Source organism: Corvus brachyrhynchos, unplaced genomic scaffold, assembly GCF_000691975.1.
Source record: "Corvus brachyrhynchos isolate BGI_N302 unplaced genomic scaffold, ASM69197v1 scaffold23, whole genome shotgun sequence".
Taxonomy (NCBI): domain Eukaryota; kingdom Metazoa; phylum Chordata; class Aves; order Passeriformes; family Corvidae; genus Corvus; species Corvus brachyrhynchos.
The window spans coordinates 10775762-10794781 of NW_008238983.1; the positions used below are offsets into that span (position 1 = coordinate 10775762).

Genomic DNA, 19020 nt, shown 5'->3' on the forward strand with positions numbered 1-19020 from the left:
TAATATAACTGTAGGCCAGATAATGGGACTTCTGTACTATTACTATTGTATGGATTTACTTACATGATTTCACTTAATATCTGCTAGAATTGCATAGCTGTATTTTCACAAGGTTTTTTTCAGGCTTTTTATGAGACTATCTTGTGGTGAATGCATTCAAATGTGTGTTTCCAGGAAACTTTATTTTCTCCAAATGTATTGTTGATCATTTTATTGGATATGGACATTGATTTTTTTCAATAGAAGTGTTTGAATTTTTCATCATACAGTTCTGGGAGATTTTCAGTTTTGCAGGACAAAGCTTTCTGTCTGAGTAAGCAGTAGAAATTGCTGTTGCTTTCTAGCTCCTGAAGTGAGAGATATGAACATCATAAAGCTTTCACCTATACTAATGGGGTAAAAAACATGTTAAATTATTCCTCAGGGTGAGCATCTTTGTATTGTTGTAATGAAATTTTTTGAGAAACTTTGAATTAACAGGAAAGTAGATGCTTCTAATAAAACAGGTAGGGTAAATTATTAAATAAGTGGTAATAAACCCACATCTGAACATCTCAAGAATTTTATTTTTACTAGTTTCAGTATATTTTTGTTACTGACAACCTGTTTTTTCCCCTGTTTTCCTCACAACTTCCTTCCTTGGCCTAATCTGTCTTTGAAGTCAACATCTGATCTCTTGAGACAGTAGTGTATTATTTAAGTCAGTGTCTATCAGATCATCTATCTGAACTATCAGTTTGAAATTTAGCCAAGCCTTTGAAATATATCCTGACAGGAAATCTTCAGTACTAGAGAGGTTTATTTTATCCTGTTAAGAACTTTTCAGAAAGGTTGATGGATATATGTGTGTGAATAAGAAATCTGTGCATATTGTGGTTGCTAACTCCAGTATGCTTGAGCCTTGTTTACCTAAAATTTTTCTCTGTGGATAAATACCATGGATGGCAAAGTGTTACTAGTCTCCTCTGTACTCTGCAGTATCACTGAATGTATTCTTTCTTTTCTGTGTGGCAGGAGGAGTGCCAGAACTATATTCGAGTGCTTCTTGTTGGAGGCAACCATCTCTTCACCTGTGGAACCAACGCATTCACTCCTATCTGCACCAATCGCACGGTACGAGTGAAATGTTTCGCCCCACGAGCTGAAGTCCCTGTTCTGAGCCAGTAGACTAAAAGGCAGGGCATGTTATGGCTGACAACTGGCTATTATACTGATGGGTGAGCTGATGTGTAAAAGGCTGATTTAGGTGGTGGCAGGCCAAATAGGAGAGCTAACTGATCTCTTTTTGCAGTCTTTTCCTCAGCTATGGGAGATGCACAACTATGAGCAGCTCAATTCCTCCTACATGCCAACTTTTATGAATCTTGGGTGTTTATAAAACTTCTGCCACTGTCTGGTCTGATTGGCATCAATTGGTCTAGTTATAAAATGTGGTTGTGTAGCTACATACGGTGTATGTGTAGTTCTGGAGAAATGACAGTACCTGTATTAGTGATTTCTGACTGGTGAGAATGAGAAATCTTGACTGAGAAGATCTGTCATTGTGTTTTCAGAAAAAGCCTAATTGTAGTATCAGTTGTACTCATAATAAGTATCAAAATGTCACTGTCTGGACTAGGCTGCCTATTTGTTTCAGGAGGGGAGAAAACTACAAAGAATAGATGTATTACTAAAAAACTCACTGACAGATTTATTTTATTTAAACCCATTGTACCTTTATTTTCAAATATCATATTAATATCATGCTGTGGTTTATGGCTGTAAGTCTTTGGGCTACTAATCAGAGATAGTTCTGCTGAGCTGGAAAGCTCCTTTTGTTACTCTCATTTTTCAGGTGAGATTTTTTCCTAAAACACACCAGCAAAACAAATAATAGATTTTGTTGTTGTTGTTGTTGTTGTCTGCCTTATTGATTCTGGCAATCAGGTTTGGATTTATTTTTTGTAATCACAATCTTTGCAAAGATAACTAATGTCTGAGCCCCTTCTAATAGAAAACATTTAGGCATGGTGGATAATGATTGACATGCATACTTTCCATATCAAAGTGGCTAAAGTGAGATCTGACAACATTACAATGAGACTTTCTATATGAGACCATTTCATATTGATGTAGAGGTCGGCTCATCTCTGTTGTACAGTACTTGAGCAGGTAACAGGTGTTTGTCATAGGATTTTACTCAGATTGATGCAGCTTGGCTGAAATGATAATTTTCAGGTAATTTTAATCCCTTTTTCTAATTCTTTTACAGTTAAGCAACTTGACAGAGATACATGACCAAATCAGTGGCATGGCTCGTTGTCCCTACAGTCCCCAGCACAACTCCACTGCTCTTCTCACTTCCAGTGGAGAATTATATGCTGCTACGGCCATGGATTTTCCAGGAAGGGATCCTGCTATTTATCGGAGTCTGGGGGCCCTTCCTCCTCTCCGAACTGCCCAGTACAACTCCAAGTGGCTGAATGGTGAGTCCTGATGGACTGTGAGACTCATCTTCTTTTAACTCACGTTCATCATATTCATGGTATTGAAATTCCATTCTGAGAATTTGAATGTTTTGGAGTATTGTTTATTTAAATTTTAAATTATTTTGTGCTTTTCTTATATATTATTTTACTAGAATAAGTATTTGGGAGTATATTTAATAGACCTGAAGTCTGTAGATGTGCCCTTAACATGTGTAAGTCGTGTTTGGAGACACAGCGATGAGCTGCTGTTAGGGTGCTCTTACATGGCAAAACTGAGTCAGCTTTGAGCAGCAGCTTGCATTGAGCATTCTCTTCTGAGTACCTCAAAAACTTAAGGCAGAAAATAAACAGTTTAGAAAGGACTGAATTCTCCAGGCTTTCCCTGCAGGTCCCAGCCTTGACAAGCAGAAGAAGTTCAGCTTTCGAGCTGCTTAGGCGGCAGACTGACATTTTGAGCCGCTTAGGTGGCATCCTGACACCAAAGGATGGGGAATAGTTTACAAAACATATCATAACATTGTGTTTAACAGTCAATTTTGTGTCACGGATGTTAATCACCTGATGAGGATTTCCAGCTGGGAGAATCTGTAAACAGATAGGTATTCCTGAGATACGACAGACGGAGTTGCCTTTTTATTTAATACAAAAAAAGGAAGCAGATTCTTCTAAACTGAAAATTATTATCAAACACAAAGTGTGAAATGATGTGTATTATAGTTTGCCCATGCCTGTTCCAGAAGAAAAAGAAATTTTTCATAATGCATGCTACGTGACACAACAGTCACTATTCCTACAGCACATTTCACGTTATGATGGGATTATTGTCATGTGTGAAATTAAATACAAATATAAATCCTTCTAGCTTCAGATCATTTGGTCAGCTGCAAGTAAAAGACTTTATTTTTAATATTTCAGTTCTCCTATAATGTGAATGCTGAACTGTGCTTATACAATTAGTATTTTTTACTTGAACAATGAACCCATGACAGGTAGCTTGCAGGAATTTGTGACCTTCTCTTAAGGTTAGATGATTTTAGAATGTTAATTAACAACAACAGCAAAATCCTAAATTTTGTGGAACATAAAAGAATTATAGCAGTGCAAAAGAAGTGAGGGGAAAAATGAACTCATATATTCCTGTTCAGGCACCCTTTGTCCACTCAGCTTGGTATTGGAACTAATTACTGTTCTACACCTGTGTTCTTTTGTCAAAGGGGAAGAAGTCTTCACGCAGAATTTGCAGCTTAACTGGATATTTTTATGCCGAAGGCACACTAAAATTCCCTCTAGACTTCTCTAATTAATCATATTCACTGTATTCACATTTTGTCTATTAAAAGCCTCAGATGTACTTATACATTCTCTGTTAGAGTTCATTCTTCTGCCTCAAAACTGTTTATAATTAAGTTACCAGGAAACTGTAGCTTTTATCTTTGGGGAGGAAGAACAAGATGAGTTTTTTAATTGAAGCCAGTTAAAGTACGTCCAATATAAGACTAAAAGCAGCCCAGTTAACTATATTAAAGGAAGGGGGAATATTTTATGGGGTAGCTAGGAGAGGGGGATTCATCTGCTTTTATGTCAATTTGCATGGTTATATGATTCAGTGCCAAGAAACTACATTAGTTTTTCAGTGCTTGGATTGAAGATTTTGCTGCTTTCACTGAGAAAGTAACACAGATCGATAATCCTGCAAGAAAACTAAGTCATCAGCTGGAATGGAAGCCCCCTAGTCAATATCTGTTCAGCAGCAGTAGCTCACAGTTACTGTAATTTGGCCTCATGTGAGGTGTTCATGTGCATGCACGTCTGTCAGTGTTTCCAATTCAAAGGTTTCCTCGGAAGCACCCTGTTTTTTCTCATGTAGATTTTCTGCTCTGCGAATCATGTTGGACCAAATCAAATCATCTCTGGGGCTGATGGCAGCACTCAGAAACACAGCTGATTATCTCTCTCAGTGCTTTATTGCTGTGCAATAAAGACGTTGTTGATTTTAATGGCTAGCACAGCAAATTCAGAGATCTTCAATCCCATCAGTCAGGCAAAAAGGACATGCCTATACGCCTAGGCAGTCTGCTCTTGGTGTTCACTGTACCTTTTGGTGCAGGATCTTGACTTGAAAAGCTCTGAATCTTCATCACAGAAGAAAACTTGTTCCTCGTCTTACTTGTCAGAAGGTCTGTAATCACACAAACAATGATATACAGTGTGGGAGGGGAAAATGGACCTGATGTGTCAGGTAGCTGGGGTGAGATCCCATATTACCATGATGTGGTTTCAGCTTCTGGAAGCACAGATTTCACAAATAAAATAACATTTATGTTGTTGACCTGAGTTCCCCATTTGTTCTGGTTCAGCCAGAGTCATGTATTTATTATTGGGTCCTGCCTTCTATTGGGGGCTTGATAGGCCTGGTAGCAATCCACATCAGCTGAGTATGTAAGTTAGCAGCTGTTTACTGAGCATCATTCTGATCAGTTGCTTAACATTAGCAGATTATGGAGAAATCAGTGAACTTTCATTTCTGAATTATCCTTTTCTTGATGCAATCAACACTCAATTATCTGGGGGGACAAAGAGTTGGATAGTTCAGTTAAAAGTATTAATTATTTAGCATATGTGTAAAAGTAAGCTACAGAAATATGCTGAGAGAGTATAACTGAAGGGGAAAAAGAAAATTAATGTGAAGCACAAAGATTTTGAACAAGCACAGATCCAAAAAGGTAGATGGATAGCACAGCAACACCAACATAGAAATCTTATTTTTGACTGGAGCTAGTTATTGTGGAGCCATCCTTGAGGCTCTCTGAATATACTGTTTGTTCACCTACTAGACAACATGCTTCAGGATTTGATTCCCCTGAATTTTGTCTGGTTTAAAAATTTTTATTGGCTCAAAGGACAGTTTACCAAAAATTACAGATATCTGCACACTTCCTTAAAGTTTTTCCTATTTTGGAAAATTTTAGAATGTAGTCAGTCACGTCTTCTTCCCTGATGGAAGAAAGAAGCTTCTGGTGGTAGTTATTGAACTTGTCTCTTTTAACATTTACAGTAGTAATCTCTTCAGCTCTTGAATATCTGTGAATATGATTGCCAGTTAATTTTTTTTTTTTTTTAACTTCAGAACTTCCCTCCACTTCTAGAAAAAGAAATTGATGTTCTGTTTATTGATCTATTTCTGTCTTCCTGGTGCTCCTATAGACAACATCAAATGCAGCTGGCCCAAAGGAAATGAGCAGGTTTTTGACCACAGTTGTAACCATGCAGAAATTCTGCTCGTCTCCGTGAAGAGATGCTACTGAAGCATCAGGCTCCTCTAGCGGTATGACCTGAGCACTCACCTTAGTTCAACAGAGGTTGGGTTGCTCACAAAGAATTTATCAACTGACAGTTCAGGAGAGACAGACCCCGCGTTGTCCTCTTGCCAACCCCGTCAGTACTTTGTAACTATGTCACTGTACTCAAAGGGAACATGATCACCCACAGAAGTTAACAAGGGCTGCAGACCAGCTCTCTCCCCATCAAACAGCCCAGCTGGCTGCAAAGGTGAAATAGAGAACCCAGCTCTCCCTCCCATGATGTCATATTTTGGCCTTCTCTTTTCCCATGTAGAGGAAAACGTAATGCCTGAAGTTACTCACATGAATATGTATATATGCACAAACAAATGAAGAAGGTGGAAAGACTGCTTACCAGTAATTTACTCTGTAAGGTGTCCTGTTCTGCTACGTACTCTCCTTTCTTTTTCTCTCTGAATCCATGTTCAAGCACTCCTGTGCTTAAGAGAAACAATTTGAGGTGATAGAGCACACACTGAGGATTATGTCTAAAGCAGACATCTCTTCCACTGATTTCTTCCGGGCCAAAGCAGTCAGCAAGACCTTGAGCTTCAGCCAGCTGCTCAGGTCAGTAAAGAGCATCATGTTGCTGGAACATTATAAAATTTCCCTTGTAGTGTTTCATAGAAAGAATAGTCTGCCTTAGCAGTTGGCTTTGGACATTATTAAATGATAAAAAATAAATTATTCTTTCACTAAACTGGCATGCTGTCTGTTTCAGTGTCCTTAAGCTCTCACTGTAACAATGTTTAAATCATATCTGGAGTTGATATAGTATGCTTCTAATTAGACTTTGCCGTAGAGTTGATCTGCAAAGTGTAGCATGGGCAGAATTCATCATAGCTTGCTCTAGAGAACAGAAGAAAAGGTGATAGTTATAGTTGCAGTTCACAGTTTCAGTGTGTCCAGATTGGCAAGGAAAACCTTCACTTTTTAGACTGAGAAACCTCTCCTGTAGTCCAACATTTACAGCTAGTAAAGGTATTACTCCTTTCAATACACCTCTTTAAATCACTAAATGTTTGATCTGATGCCTCAGTGTGAAAGTTTGCCTTAGTCTATAATGTCTGTTCGATTTCCTCAGCCAATAAAGGGCAAAAAATTAAAAAAAAAAAAGAGAAGGAAATCCCTTCCTGTTTCATCACATGGAGAAACACTACGACATTCGTTTTCATGAGTTGTCAAATGCCTTTGCTTACAATTGCGTGGGTCTCCAACTATCTTGAAACGATTGCAGCTGTTTTCTTTACCCTACACATGCAATGATAGATGCTATGGGAACATGTTAAAGAAATAAAAACTGTGTTCTAAATGTCATGACATTTCATCAGTGGGCAGACTATAGATGATTAAAATGTAATCCTATGTCAGATGTAGCCCCAAACCAGAATAAAATAAAATAAAATAAAATATCTTGCAAATTAGAAGCCTTTCCATCTGAGGAGTGTTTGGATTGTTCTGCTTTACTGGTAGACATAATATTACCATTTTTCCTCTTGCTATCCTAAGCATTTGGTTATTAGATACTTTTACTAAAGAGGTTCCTCTGAGATCACTTTCTTAAAAACATTAATAAAAAGCTTATTAATCAATAGAAGATACTTTTAGTGTTCACAAGTAATAGTAAGAGTAAAATTCTTACAAAGGTGGTTTGGTTAGTGGGGTTTAATACAGCTCTGAATCAATTCCTATTATTGTTTGTTAGCAGACAACTTTTACTGCTAGTAGGATGTGTAGAGACAATTTATGATCTAAGAATAAAAATTAATTCTTTCAATTTTGTTTTTAAGGATTAATGGAAATGGCTGTAATAATTCAGTGTTATCCTTTCGTTTTTCTGGGTTTTAATGAAAAGCCTTGTAATTACATAGTGCAAGCTTTTCTTTATTATGTAGTATTTCATGTAACTCAAAACCAGTGTGTGCTTGAATTTGCAATGTACTCTTTCAGATAAGAGACCTGACTGAAAATATGCAAAGCATATTCTGCTAGTTGTTGCTTATTTTCCAAGAAGATAAATAATTACATTTCTTTGGTTGAGCAACCCATGAGGTTGGGGTTCTTTTCCTTTGTATCGATTTTTGCCAGTATCCTAAAATAGGAGAGAAAATACCTGCTGGTTTTGAAACCTGTCCTTAGGCTTCTTCACTGCAACAGCTACCAGAGGAAAAATTGGAGCAGTTAAGCTGTGTTTTTCCTTTCCAATTTGTACATCTTCTCCCTGATGGCAGTGACATAGTAGGAGAGCAGTAAGTTGGTGTGAGATGGAGGTGCCTCCCCTGACTTCCTTTTTTCCAATGCCAGACTGAGTTACTACAAAACACCTTCATAGCATTTCCTTACCTGTTCGAAATGGTAGAGACAAGAAGCACTACCCATGTAGTTGGGGTATTTTTACTTCTTATCTATCCTAGGTAAAACAGCAAGGTCCACCTTCCATTTATTAGAAACACCAGGAGGCTATTGAGGACGGAGTCTGTTCTTTTATATATCATCTTGCCTGCTTATGTCAGGTGTCAATCAGACAGGCTGAATGAGGAAGGAGGACACTTCTGCAAGCAGATCATCTGTTCCCAGCGTCAGAGAGGCACAACAGGAGTGTGGGCATCATTAATGCACAAAACTATGATACACAGTGACCCAGAGAAAATGAAAGAATTTAGGACTGAAATGCATCTTAACCAGGGGAAGGTGGAAAATTTCAAATTTCAGTGAGCATGAACACAATGAAAACCAGCATTTATCAAAGACAGGAGGAGACTGAACATAAGGAATAAAGCCTTTACTGTGCAAGTAACTGTGCACTGGAACAGACTACCCAGAGAGGTTGTGGAGTTCCATTCACTGCAGATATTCAAGAACAGTCTGGGCACAATCCTGTCCAATGTGCTTTAGGATGACCCCACTTGAGCAGGGAGGTTGGATCAGATGACCTGTTCTAACCTGACTCATTCTGTGATTCTGTGTGATCCTGTGACAGAAATACTGGAGGCAGAGATGGAATTTCAACAGCAGACATACTAAGCCTTAAGGTGGAGGGGACAGAGGATGATTATGAAATTGGCTTCCTTTTTGTTAAAAAGAAAAAAAAAGAAAAAAAGAAGAAGGAAAAGAGGAACAGGTGGTAGGGGGTTGATGCTGGCTGTATTCCAGGCACTCACCAACAAAGCCTCTCTGTCACTCCCCTCCACAGCTGGATGTGGGAGAGAAAATATAACGAAGGGTTCATGAGACAAGGACTGGCAGAGATCACTCACCAAATATTATCATGGGCTAAACAGGCTCAAATTAGAGATATGAATTGAATTTATTGCTAACAAAATCAGAGCAGGATAATGAGAAGTAAAATTAAACCTTAAAACCCTCCACCTTCCCCCCATGCCTCCCTCGTTCTCAGCTCTACCTTCTCCCCCAGTGGTGCAGGGAGACAGGGAATGGGAATGGGGGTTATGGTCAGTTCATCACCCATGGCTTTTCCTGCTGTTCAGGGAGAGGAGTCATTCTCCTGCAGCACCGTGGGGTCCCTCCCACGGGAGACAGTTCTCCATGAACTTCTACAGCATGAGTAAACTTCACAGGGAACAGTTCTCCCCAGACTGCTGTAGCGTGGGTCACTCTTTCACAGGGTGCAAAGAGTGCAAAAAGTATTTGTCCCTTTCAAGGACAAACAGCTGCAGCATGGGCTCCTCTTTCCATGGGCCTTCCATGGGGTCACAGACTTCTCTCAGGCATCCCCCTGCTCCAGTGTGGGCTCCTCCATGGGCTGCAGGTGGATCTCTGCATCCCCATGAATCTTCATGGGCTGCAGGAGCACAGCTGCTTCACCATGGTCTGCACCACAGCCTGCAGGGCACTTGGAGCACCTCTTCCACTGGCCTTGGTGTGTGCAGGGCTGCTTCTCTCACGTTCTTTCACTCCTCTCTTCTATGGTCACAATTACATCTGTGCAGTAGCTTTTCTTCCTTCCTAAATCTGTTATCACAGAGGCATTACCACCAATTGTAATTGGCCCAGCCTTGGCCAGTAGCATGTCCGTCTGTTGGAGCTGCCAGGCATTGGCTTAGCTGGACATGGGGAAAGCTTCTGGCAGCTTCTCACAGAAGCCACCCCTGTAGCCTCCTGCTACCAAAGCTTGGCCATGCAAACCAAATGCGCAGGTCTGCAGGGAAAGTCCTTTCATTGTCACCCTCCCTGTAAAACTAAAAGAGAGGAAAAAAATAAAATGGCAGTGCAAATGTTTGGGGAGAAATGGGTAAGCCATCATAACTGGGTTTTCTTTCCATACCATAACTGCTGGTTGGCAAAATCTCTTTAAAGAATACTAGAATCCTGTGTATGTGGAATTCTGGATTCAATTTTAAGTAACTATCCAAACTTCTGGATCTTTTGATAGATCCCCATACTCAAAACTTGCAGAGGTTTTGAGTGAATTAATGTAATCCCTGTGTATTCTTCACCCTTGCCCTCCTGCCCCTGTGTACATGGCTTTACAAGGTGTCTATGCAGTCAAAATAGGTGACATAAAATCCACTGAACTCCTTTTAAGGGCCTCATTGAGGGTTAAGTCAGAGTAGAGAATGGCTTCTGTGAATAAGTTTGTCAGTGGCAAATTTGCATCAGCAAAATGATATAATAAATTGCAAAGTATTATACCATGTAAGAACACTTTACCTTGAAAATGAAGGAGATCTATTTGAAATAAACAACAGGAAATAAAATAAGAAATTTGGTAATACCATATTTGAAAACAATATTTCAGACGAGAAATAATTGCATTTCAGAATTTATTAGAGTACATCAGTAAAAAAGTAATGAGTGCATCCACTTTTATGATTATGCTGAATTGTATTATAAAATCTATCAGCAGTATAAGAGAAGATTGGAAAAAAAATGTCTGGGATACAGAGTTTTAGGGTATTTTGCTGTCCTTGCTCTTCCATACCTATAAAATTTTCAATTTAGCGAAAGGAAAAGAATATAAAAGAAATCATGGAGAGCTAAGGCATTGCAAAGGAAATAGACAAAATAGATTGGTAGCCAGCTACTCTATGACAGGTTAGCATTTTTAGCACGCCTCCTAGGTAATTGTGAAACACAGAGGAAAAATAGCTATTAATAATCCATTTCTGCCAGTTTCATATGGACTTAACGTTTTACAGTTCAGCTCCTGAGGATGGATATAGCTGTGATGACCACAAGTTATGTATTTCTTTTGAGGTATAAAATGCTGTGATTAAAATTTGTCCTTAAACCCTCATGAGGAGTGATGCCTTGATCAGCCTAATGCAAAGTCTGTACTTTTTTTTCTAACAGCTGCAAAGGGCTACAACTAAATGAATGTACTTAATGAATATACAGAGATAGCAAAATGCAATTGCAACTGGACTTCATTGATTAAGTTAATAAGATGAAAGAAAATAATATACACTGGCACATCTGAAGCTTGAATTCTCTCCATTACTTTCAGCATCTCTTTTGGAGAGCACTTGTAGCTGAAATGTGAAGTTTATTCAAAAAAACTCAAATGCGTCTTTCTAGGATTTAATGGTATTAAGCATTTGGCTGAATACAAATATGTGGAAGAAATGGGTCTTTAGAGGTCAACAGTATGGTGTGATTCATTGGTCTAGTGAGATCAGTGAACAAGGTCCAGATAGATGTCATTCAACATTAGAGCAGTATCTAAACTCCTAAGATTTTGACTATATGATGTATTCATATATCTTTGTGTGTCTTATTTTGTGTGCATATATACATATAAAATCTGATCTGTGTCTAGATAAGAAAAACTTAATATTTTAGCTTTCTTTTAACATTTCTGGGGTTAATTTCACTTTTGATTGAGTCTTTGAATGCCTTGCACTTCAGATGTGAGTGGTCACATCTCACAGGGACAGTCAGTGGAAATCTTAGCTCTTACTTTCTTAGAGTAGGCTTTGGACCTTTAAATCCTTAAGATTAATTGCTGTTACCTCCTTAAAGAAAGTTAGATCATTTCCTGTCATTTGGTTCACTCTGGGAACAGCAGCATCCACTAACTATGTAAATTAAGCCATGTTAGCTTGCTTCAGAAGATGTGGAGTTGTACGGATTAAAGAGCACAAGAGAACTTTCTTGCTCCTAAGCTCAGACAGTGAGAAGAGGCCAGGACTACCTCAAATGCTCTCACAGAGCTCTTTTAGGCTTTTTTCCCATTCCTATACAGGAAAAATTCCTGTACAGTTCCTCTCATCCTTTTACCCACTCAGACTGCATCTACACCACTAAATAAAAAAGGCCCAGGAAATAAGCTTATGCATGACACCTTTGGCAGGTGGAAAAGGAGAGTAATCTAAGAGGCATCATTGTGTCTTCCTGTTAAGTGCTTTCACATTAAGAACAGAGACTGTGCTCCCCAGACAATGTAGGTTTGTCTCCAACCTTCAGAAAAACAATCTTATTGTTTCCAGTGGAAGCACCATCTTGGCTTCATATGGTTGAGTCATCTTTTTTGCAATAACTTAGAAGAGTCTGTGGGGAAACATCCTTGTTGGGCAGCCATGCTGCTTTATGAAGGAAATGGTAGAGATTCCCAGGATTGGTGCTGAGAAAGCAAATTTCAGAAATAGCAGTGATGTGTTTGCCCAGGGGCAGCGCTAACTAGCCACCCAGTGCTTTCAGTGCTTGGGCTTGTGCCTCTGTGTAGCATGGCTCCGTGCCGTTCACTGGAGATACTTGTTGGGTCACATCGGCAAAGTAATTTTCTTGCTTTCCTGATTCCACTGGTTCCATTTAATTTGGGAAAGTCTAGTCAGCCTGACACATCCATAAATTGAGTATATAAAAAACCCTATAAAGGTCATATACAATACTCGTGACATTATTACAGGTTGACATTCTCATACTAACTGCTGTCACATACCAGACTCCTTGCACTTGTTGTGGTGATCTGATAAATCAGAAATGAGATGTGTTTGCCCTTCCAGAACTATTTGCAAAGTCAGCATGAAACAAGAAATTCACTTCATTTGCTGCATTAAAAAATTACCATGGTAAGGCCTCCATGTCAACAAATAGCAGTTCACAGCACAATATTTGGACACATAAGAACTGATTTTTTCCTAGCTGAGAAGCTGCTTTTTCCTTTGACGTTTTGAAGTGACCCTCTTCATTTTTCCCAAAGAGAGAATGAAATAAAGTCTGACATGATAATCCTTCCACATCCACTGAATTCCCCAAGGTAGCTCTCAGATTATTACATTTAATGCAAATGAAAGCAGTTTTCACAAGTTTCAACAGCAGGTCACATTTTCATCAGTTCATAAAGTATAAACATAGGTGTTTGCAGATGTATATATTGTTTCTCAGTTTTGAATCCATGAAATATGAGTACTAGGTATATGAGTACTAGGTATTTTTGTACATGTACTATGATTATCAGTGCAACTTTAAAATACTGTCTTTTGAAAGGTTGACATGGATTTTCAAGAACGCTGAACACAGTCTCAATGCATTTCATATTATTTTTACTCCTATAGTCTGTGAAGTTTGTTTTATTTTTGTAATTCATCATTCTTTATGCTGAGTGCTTCCAATAGTGTTTTTTTAACTCTGCAGTGAGATCCTATGGTGCCAATGTAGGGATCTTTTTTATATCAGTGGACCTCCAGTGAGAAGTATCTTCAGGCCTGATTGAAAGGCAGGGCCTCCTTGTTAACATTTGTACAAAATGTGTTTTGCGGGTGGATCAGCTTGGTTTTGAGTATTTGCACAGTAGGTTTTTGAAACCTTTGAAGCAAAATCCCTATTGTAATGAAAGTTTTACACAGATAAGGAACGAAGATTTAAGGTTCCAGTAGGGTTAACATTACTAATAGTTTAGTTCTTTGTATATTGTCAGTGCAGTTTTATTTCTAATGATATCATAACTCCTGTCGAACTATTTTGCCTTTTTTTTTCTTTTTTTTTAACACAAATGCACTGATACTATGTAACTCATGAAGGCTCAGGGTACCAACAGGTTCTTAAAATTGTTGGGTTGTGATCTGCCAAAAGAATACCTGTGCAGCTCTGAATGTGGGGAAAATGTGGTGTGTTCCAGACTGCTCTCAAGGAAGCACTTCATAAAATAGAGAGTGAAAGTTACAGGGAAGAGTGAGAGCACTATTGGATCTGCTCAGCTTCATGCATCCAAGGCAGCTCATAATCATTGCTGCCAAAAACCTGCCCTGGGAGCTCTCAGCGCAGCAGATAGAGATGGAAGCAGCACAAGAGGCCATATTAGCTGGGATCTGGTCTGTCTTTGAAAAAGAGTTTTCTGACAGTTTGGACTGCTGTGAGGCAATGCCAGCTTGCTTGCCTTTCTAGTGCCCCTCAGAAGTTCTGATAGGTTTGAAACACTCCTGTAAAATACTTACAGCATTTCGAATTACAGCAGCCTTTTTTCTATGCAATAGTGCATAGATGTTCACCTATAAATTGTATTTGAAGTGTTTCCTCAAAATAGATGTTTTTAAAACAGTTTTGTTTATTTGTTTTCCCACTTCAGAATAAAATTTGGGAATGAGAAACAAATTTTTTCTTGTTTCTCAGAGGTATCAGTGTTCTAAAATGGTTCCTTGCACAAGTGGGGCTCTTCTTCACAAATCTGTGTATCAAATTTCTTTCCTTTAAGAACTCATCAGGTTGTCAGCTTCTTTTAAGGTCATGGAGTTTCCTCAGATCTAGTCATCCTTACAGGAAATGGACCACATGTTTATTGTCTTTGGTATCCACTGTTCCTTTTTTTTTTTTTTTCTTTCAAAAAATATTGCCATCTGTTGCTTTCCAGATTTTTTTAAATGTATTCTTTAGTTTCTCCATCATCACCATCGGGTATTTTGATCAGTTTTCAATATTTTCTTTAAAGAAGGGGGAAAAAGTCTGTAAAGCTCTAAAAAGCATTAAGTGATACGGAGTTGAAATACAGTTATCTTACCATCAAATATTCTTGTGTAGTGCTCTTTTCTTTTAATTACAGCCTCTGAGCACATTTTTACTCACCATCAACTACTACCTGTTGTCATGCTAATCTGGAGTAAAGGCATGGTGGCAAAGCAGAAACAGAGTTAAAAGATAAAACAGTTACATTGCAAGAAATCACTGTGCCCTTATGTGAAGAATGAAAACTCCAAGACACTTTTGATGGTGGAATACAGTGAGCTGGGCCTACGCTGCCCAGCACAGTCATGTTCTGTGAACACCTAGAGCTGAACCTGTCAGACCACGTGTTGTGGTTTGACCCCAAATGGCAGCTCAGCTGTCTATTTGTGCTGGTGGGGTGGTGTGAGAAAGAAAAGGCCTTGGCTCTGTGTGAGTGCTGCTCAACAATAACAAAAACATCCCTGAATTACCAGCACTGTTTCCAGCACAAATCCAAAACACAGTGCCATGCTAGCTACTATGAAAAGAATTAACTCTACCCAGCCAAACCCAGTGCATACTGATCATGTATCTCACAATCCCAGCTGGACATGAGCTGGCCTGTTCAGATGTCATGGTGCCATATCCCTAAAGGATAATAAAAAGTGTCTTTATCTAAATATAAAGCTTGAAGATAAATCCAACTTCCACATTAGTATGAGTGCATGTATCACAAGAAGGCAATAAATGATCTTTCCTTCTGTTATTTTCAGAACCAAATTTTGTGTCATCTTATGACATTGGGAACTTTACCTACTTCTTCTTCCGGGAAAATGCAGTGGAACATGACTGTGGGAAAACAGTTTTCTCTCGTGCTGCTCGGGTGTGCAAAAATGATATTGGTGGCAAGTTTGTGCTGGAGGATACCTGGACTACCTTCATGAAAGCTCGTCTGAACTGCTCTCGCCCTGGTGAAATTCCATTTTACTATAATGAACTTCAGAGTACTTTCTTCCTGCCAGAACTGGACTTGATCTACGGGATTTTTACCACTAATGTGTAAGTAAACTGAATGATATATTTTATTTTCTTGCTGTTCATGACAGCAAAACCTAGAACTTCTGAGCTATTTTCTTCTACATATGCCAAGTAAACATCATAAATTCAAACTACTGTTTTGCCCAATCCACTGGTTTCTGTGAACAGGTATCTGTTCCAAATGTTTTCCATGTGAATTGTTGAAAACACGAGAGAAGGACGAATTCATAAGATTTCCTTATAGCAGGGAGCCAGTTGTGTTTAAGACTATTCTGTCATATTCTTCATTTATTCTTAGAAAGTAATTAATTTTTTTAGTATTGTAATATGTAAACACATTATGTATTTATGAAATAAATGTTTTATAATTGTAATGTGACATAATCATGAACTTGACATGATGGAATTTGACGATGTCATAAAGAACTCATCTCACCCAAAAGAGCACAAGAGGTGCTCTTATGTATTTTAAATTAGCTCTAACATATCCTTATATGAGTTTAAGGGTCAAACCAAGAATTTAACCTGATTTTAAGTAAACCTGTTATATCAATAAGGTAAAATTTTAAAAAAAGAAAAAAGTACAATTTTGTCTTAAAAATCCAAATTTGTTAAATATTAAAAAATTAGAAGAACATAGAAAATAAGACATTTATCTCAGAACTTTGTTAATTAACTTTGTTAATTTACATATGATGACTGGTGTTCAAATGCTGCTTAGCAAGAGCGACCTCTGTGTTATGGTTGTGCAGCCCAATGTTCAGAACACTGGAACAATTTCAGATTTTGAGTTCTGATTCTCTTACCTTCTTGTAGTGTCTTGCTGTGTAAGTCAGTGCTGGTTTGGATAAATTTGGAGGAAAAATATCCTCTGAGAGAAGGCAGGTTACAACCAGCCTTCCCCCAGCAGGTTTGGGAAAAAAAGAAATTTTCCTCGAAGGAAAGTGAAAGAGATAAAAACTATTTATTTAACAAACACACAGGAAAAGGATAATAATGCTAAATAATAAAACCTCTCGCTGTGGAGAGAAAACCTGGGGAAATTTAAGAGTCCTTCTGTAGATCTCTCTTTCTCTCTCCTTGGAGCTTGGTCGTGGTGGGCCCTCCTCCAGGGCCTCCACCTCGGTGGAAAAAGTCCCGATGTGTTCTGATGTTGAAACAGTCCAGCAGAGAAAAAGGGAAAAAATCAAAGTCCCAGGAAAACAAAAGTTCAACTCTGTCTCCCTCTGGAGAAAAAGAAAGCCGAAAGCTGGCTGGAAAGCAAGCAGTGCTTCCTCCGCTCTCTACCGCAGAAAGCAGAACACAGAGGAGTCTGTATCTCTGTGTCCTTGAAAACAAACTGTAAACTGCTTTGAAAGTTTTGCTGGGGTTTTTTTTTCTCTCCCCCCTCTCAGGCTTAGTTTAAAGGCACAGAAAGGCACAAAAGTAATTTCTGGGCATAGAGGAGTGATAGGGGATACAACATCATAAAGTCACCCGAAGACAGTCGGTTTTGTCTAGAATTTTAAAATGTCCTTGGGCACCTAAAACACAGGTAAGGGACCCTTGAACACAGGGATGCCTACCTTTTATAAATATCCATTAACCAGGTGGAAAGGTTCACAAGTTCATGCCAACAAATTACAATCCCTATGCGTTCCAGACAGTGAGCATGAATTCAAGCTCATTTAGGCATCTTCCAGACTCAGGCTCACCCCTGGGCTGGCAGCTCAGGCTGTGAACAAGACCAGTGATGGGCTGCTTACACCAGGCTGTGGCAATTCCTAACTCATGACATTGGATGATGAGCTCAGCCTGTTTCTGCAATGGAGTAATATAGTGGATCTAAACCCACTGTTTATATAAGGAGAATAGTAGAGACTTTGAGATTACTGGGGATAAGAATATTTGCTGTTGTTTCAATCAGTAATGTTAATTTTGTTGGTCTGTTTGCCTAGTTAATTCATATATCAAAAGACAGCTATTTGTCAGGTGGCATCCCCATACACTGTTCAACACAATCTTTCATGAGAAGTCAAAAAGCCTAGACATGTTGCTGCCATGAAAAGCCTGAGCAGAGGAATTCTGCTGTAGAAAATCCACAGGGCTTTGGCCATGGAAGGGGAATGATGTTCCTGATGCTTCCTGGCTCTTCTGAAAATGGACTTGATATTGTTAAGACTACCTTTGCCACATGGAAGTAGACAGCATTTTAAACCTTGCTGCTACTTTCCTCTTCCCCTGTGCCCCAACATTCTGATTGTCCAACAGGCATGGACTATTCAAAGAGGAATTAATTGTAACTGTTTGAGGGTAGGGTTTTTTGATTGCTCTATTTAAATTCCTGCCCCCTAATGTTGTAACTGAATTTTTTGGACATTTTTGAAATGTTTTAGAGTTAGGATTATTTCCCCATGCTGACTACCTGTTCACAGATAGTTTGTGGAACTCATATGATCCACCTTTCTGCCCTGCAAGTGATGGTGGAGAAACGCAAAGGTTTCCTGTGACAGGGAACAACATACTCCTTTCTGTTCATGTCACAGCATCAGATTTAACTTAATGGCATTCGTAATTCTTCAATCTCAATATCTTCAGAATTGCAATGACTTTATCTCCACCTTAATGCTTTTTTTAGTATACTTTGATATATTTGTGAAGGGAAAAAAATGAAATCTTTCTCTGACAGCCGAACCTGCACTTTTTATATGTGGTTGACTGTTATGTCCACTATAGCCACTGCTTCATGATAAAGCTGATTTTGTTTCTTTCAGATTATCCAAAAAATCTGTAAACATGAGTCTCATATCCTCTTAGGACTTTATGAAATTCAGAAAAGCATTGGTACAGTTAATAATATTAGTGAGATGCATTTAGTGATATAAGCAAGGACTTATCAGCCCCAATGATGATTGATTCTGCAGAAGTTGTAAGCATGGAACTTCCGGTTTTGGGCTTCTTTTGAAGTAAGAGTGACAAGCATAAGAAAGTAAATTGCTCTTTTGTCCTGGTATTTAATCCATGTATCCTAACTCTTTTTTCATTTGTTGGGGTTTTTTCCCATCATTATAGTATGTTTTCTTAAGTCTTGTATAAATTAAAGGCTAAGCTTAAAAAAAAAAAAAAAAAAGGGGGGAAAAAAAAAGAAAAGAGAGAAGAATCCTGTGTGGATCAATTGCCAGCAGTTTCAACTGCAACAGGAAATCTGTACAAGTGACACCTTCATTATTTATTCCATTATCTCAAAATGAGGAAAGGAACAATGTAGTTTTCCATATGATGAGCTTTCATAGTTATTAGATTATATTCTTTTC

The 19020-nt window shown here is 38.5% G+C and overlaps 1 protein-coding gene across 3 annotated transcripts in view; it reads left to right on the top strand.

The window, feature by feature from the left end:
• Window positions 1-19020, top strand: part of SEMA5A (semaphorin 5A) — a 298126-nt gene that overhangs the window by 157751 nt on the left and 121355 nt on the right. For all 3 annotated transcript variants that reach the window (XM_017738722.1, XM_017738723.1, XM_008637204.2), the window contains 3 exons: window positions 1015-1113; window positions 2252-2465; window positions 15463-15748. In XM_017738722.1, coding sequence (XP_017594211.1) covers window positions 1015-1113; window positions 2252-2465; window positions 15463-15748 — 599 coding nt within the window. The remainder of the gene's footprint in view (window positions 1-1014; window positions 1114-2251; window positions 2466-15462; window positions 15749-19020) is intronic.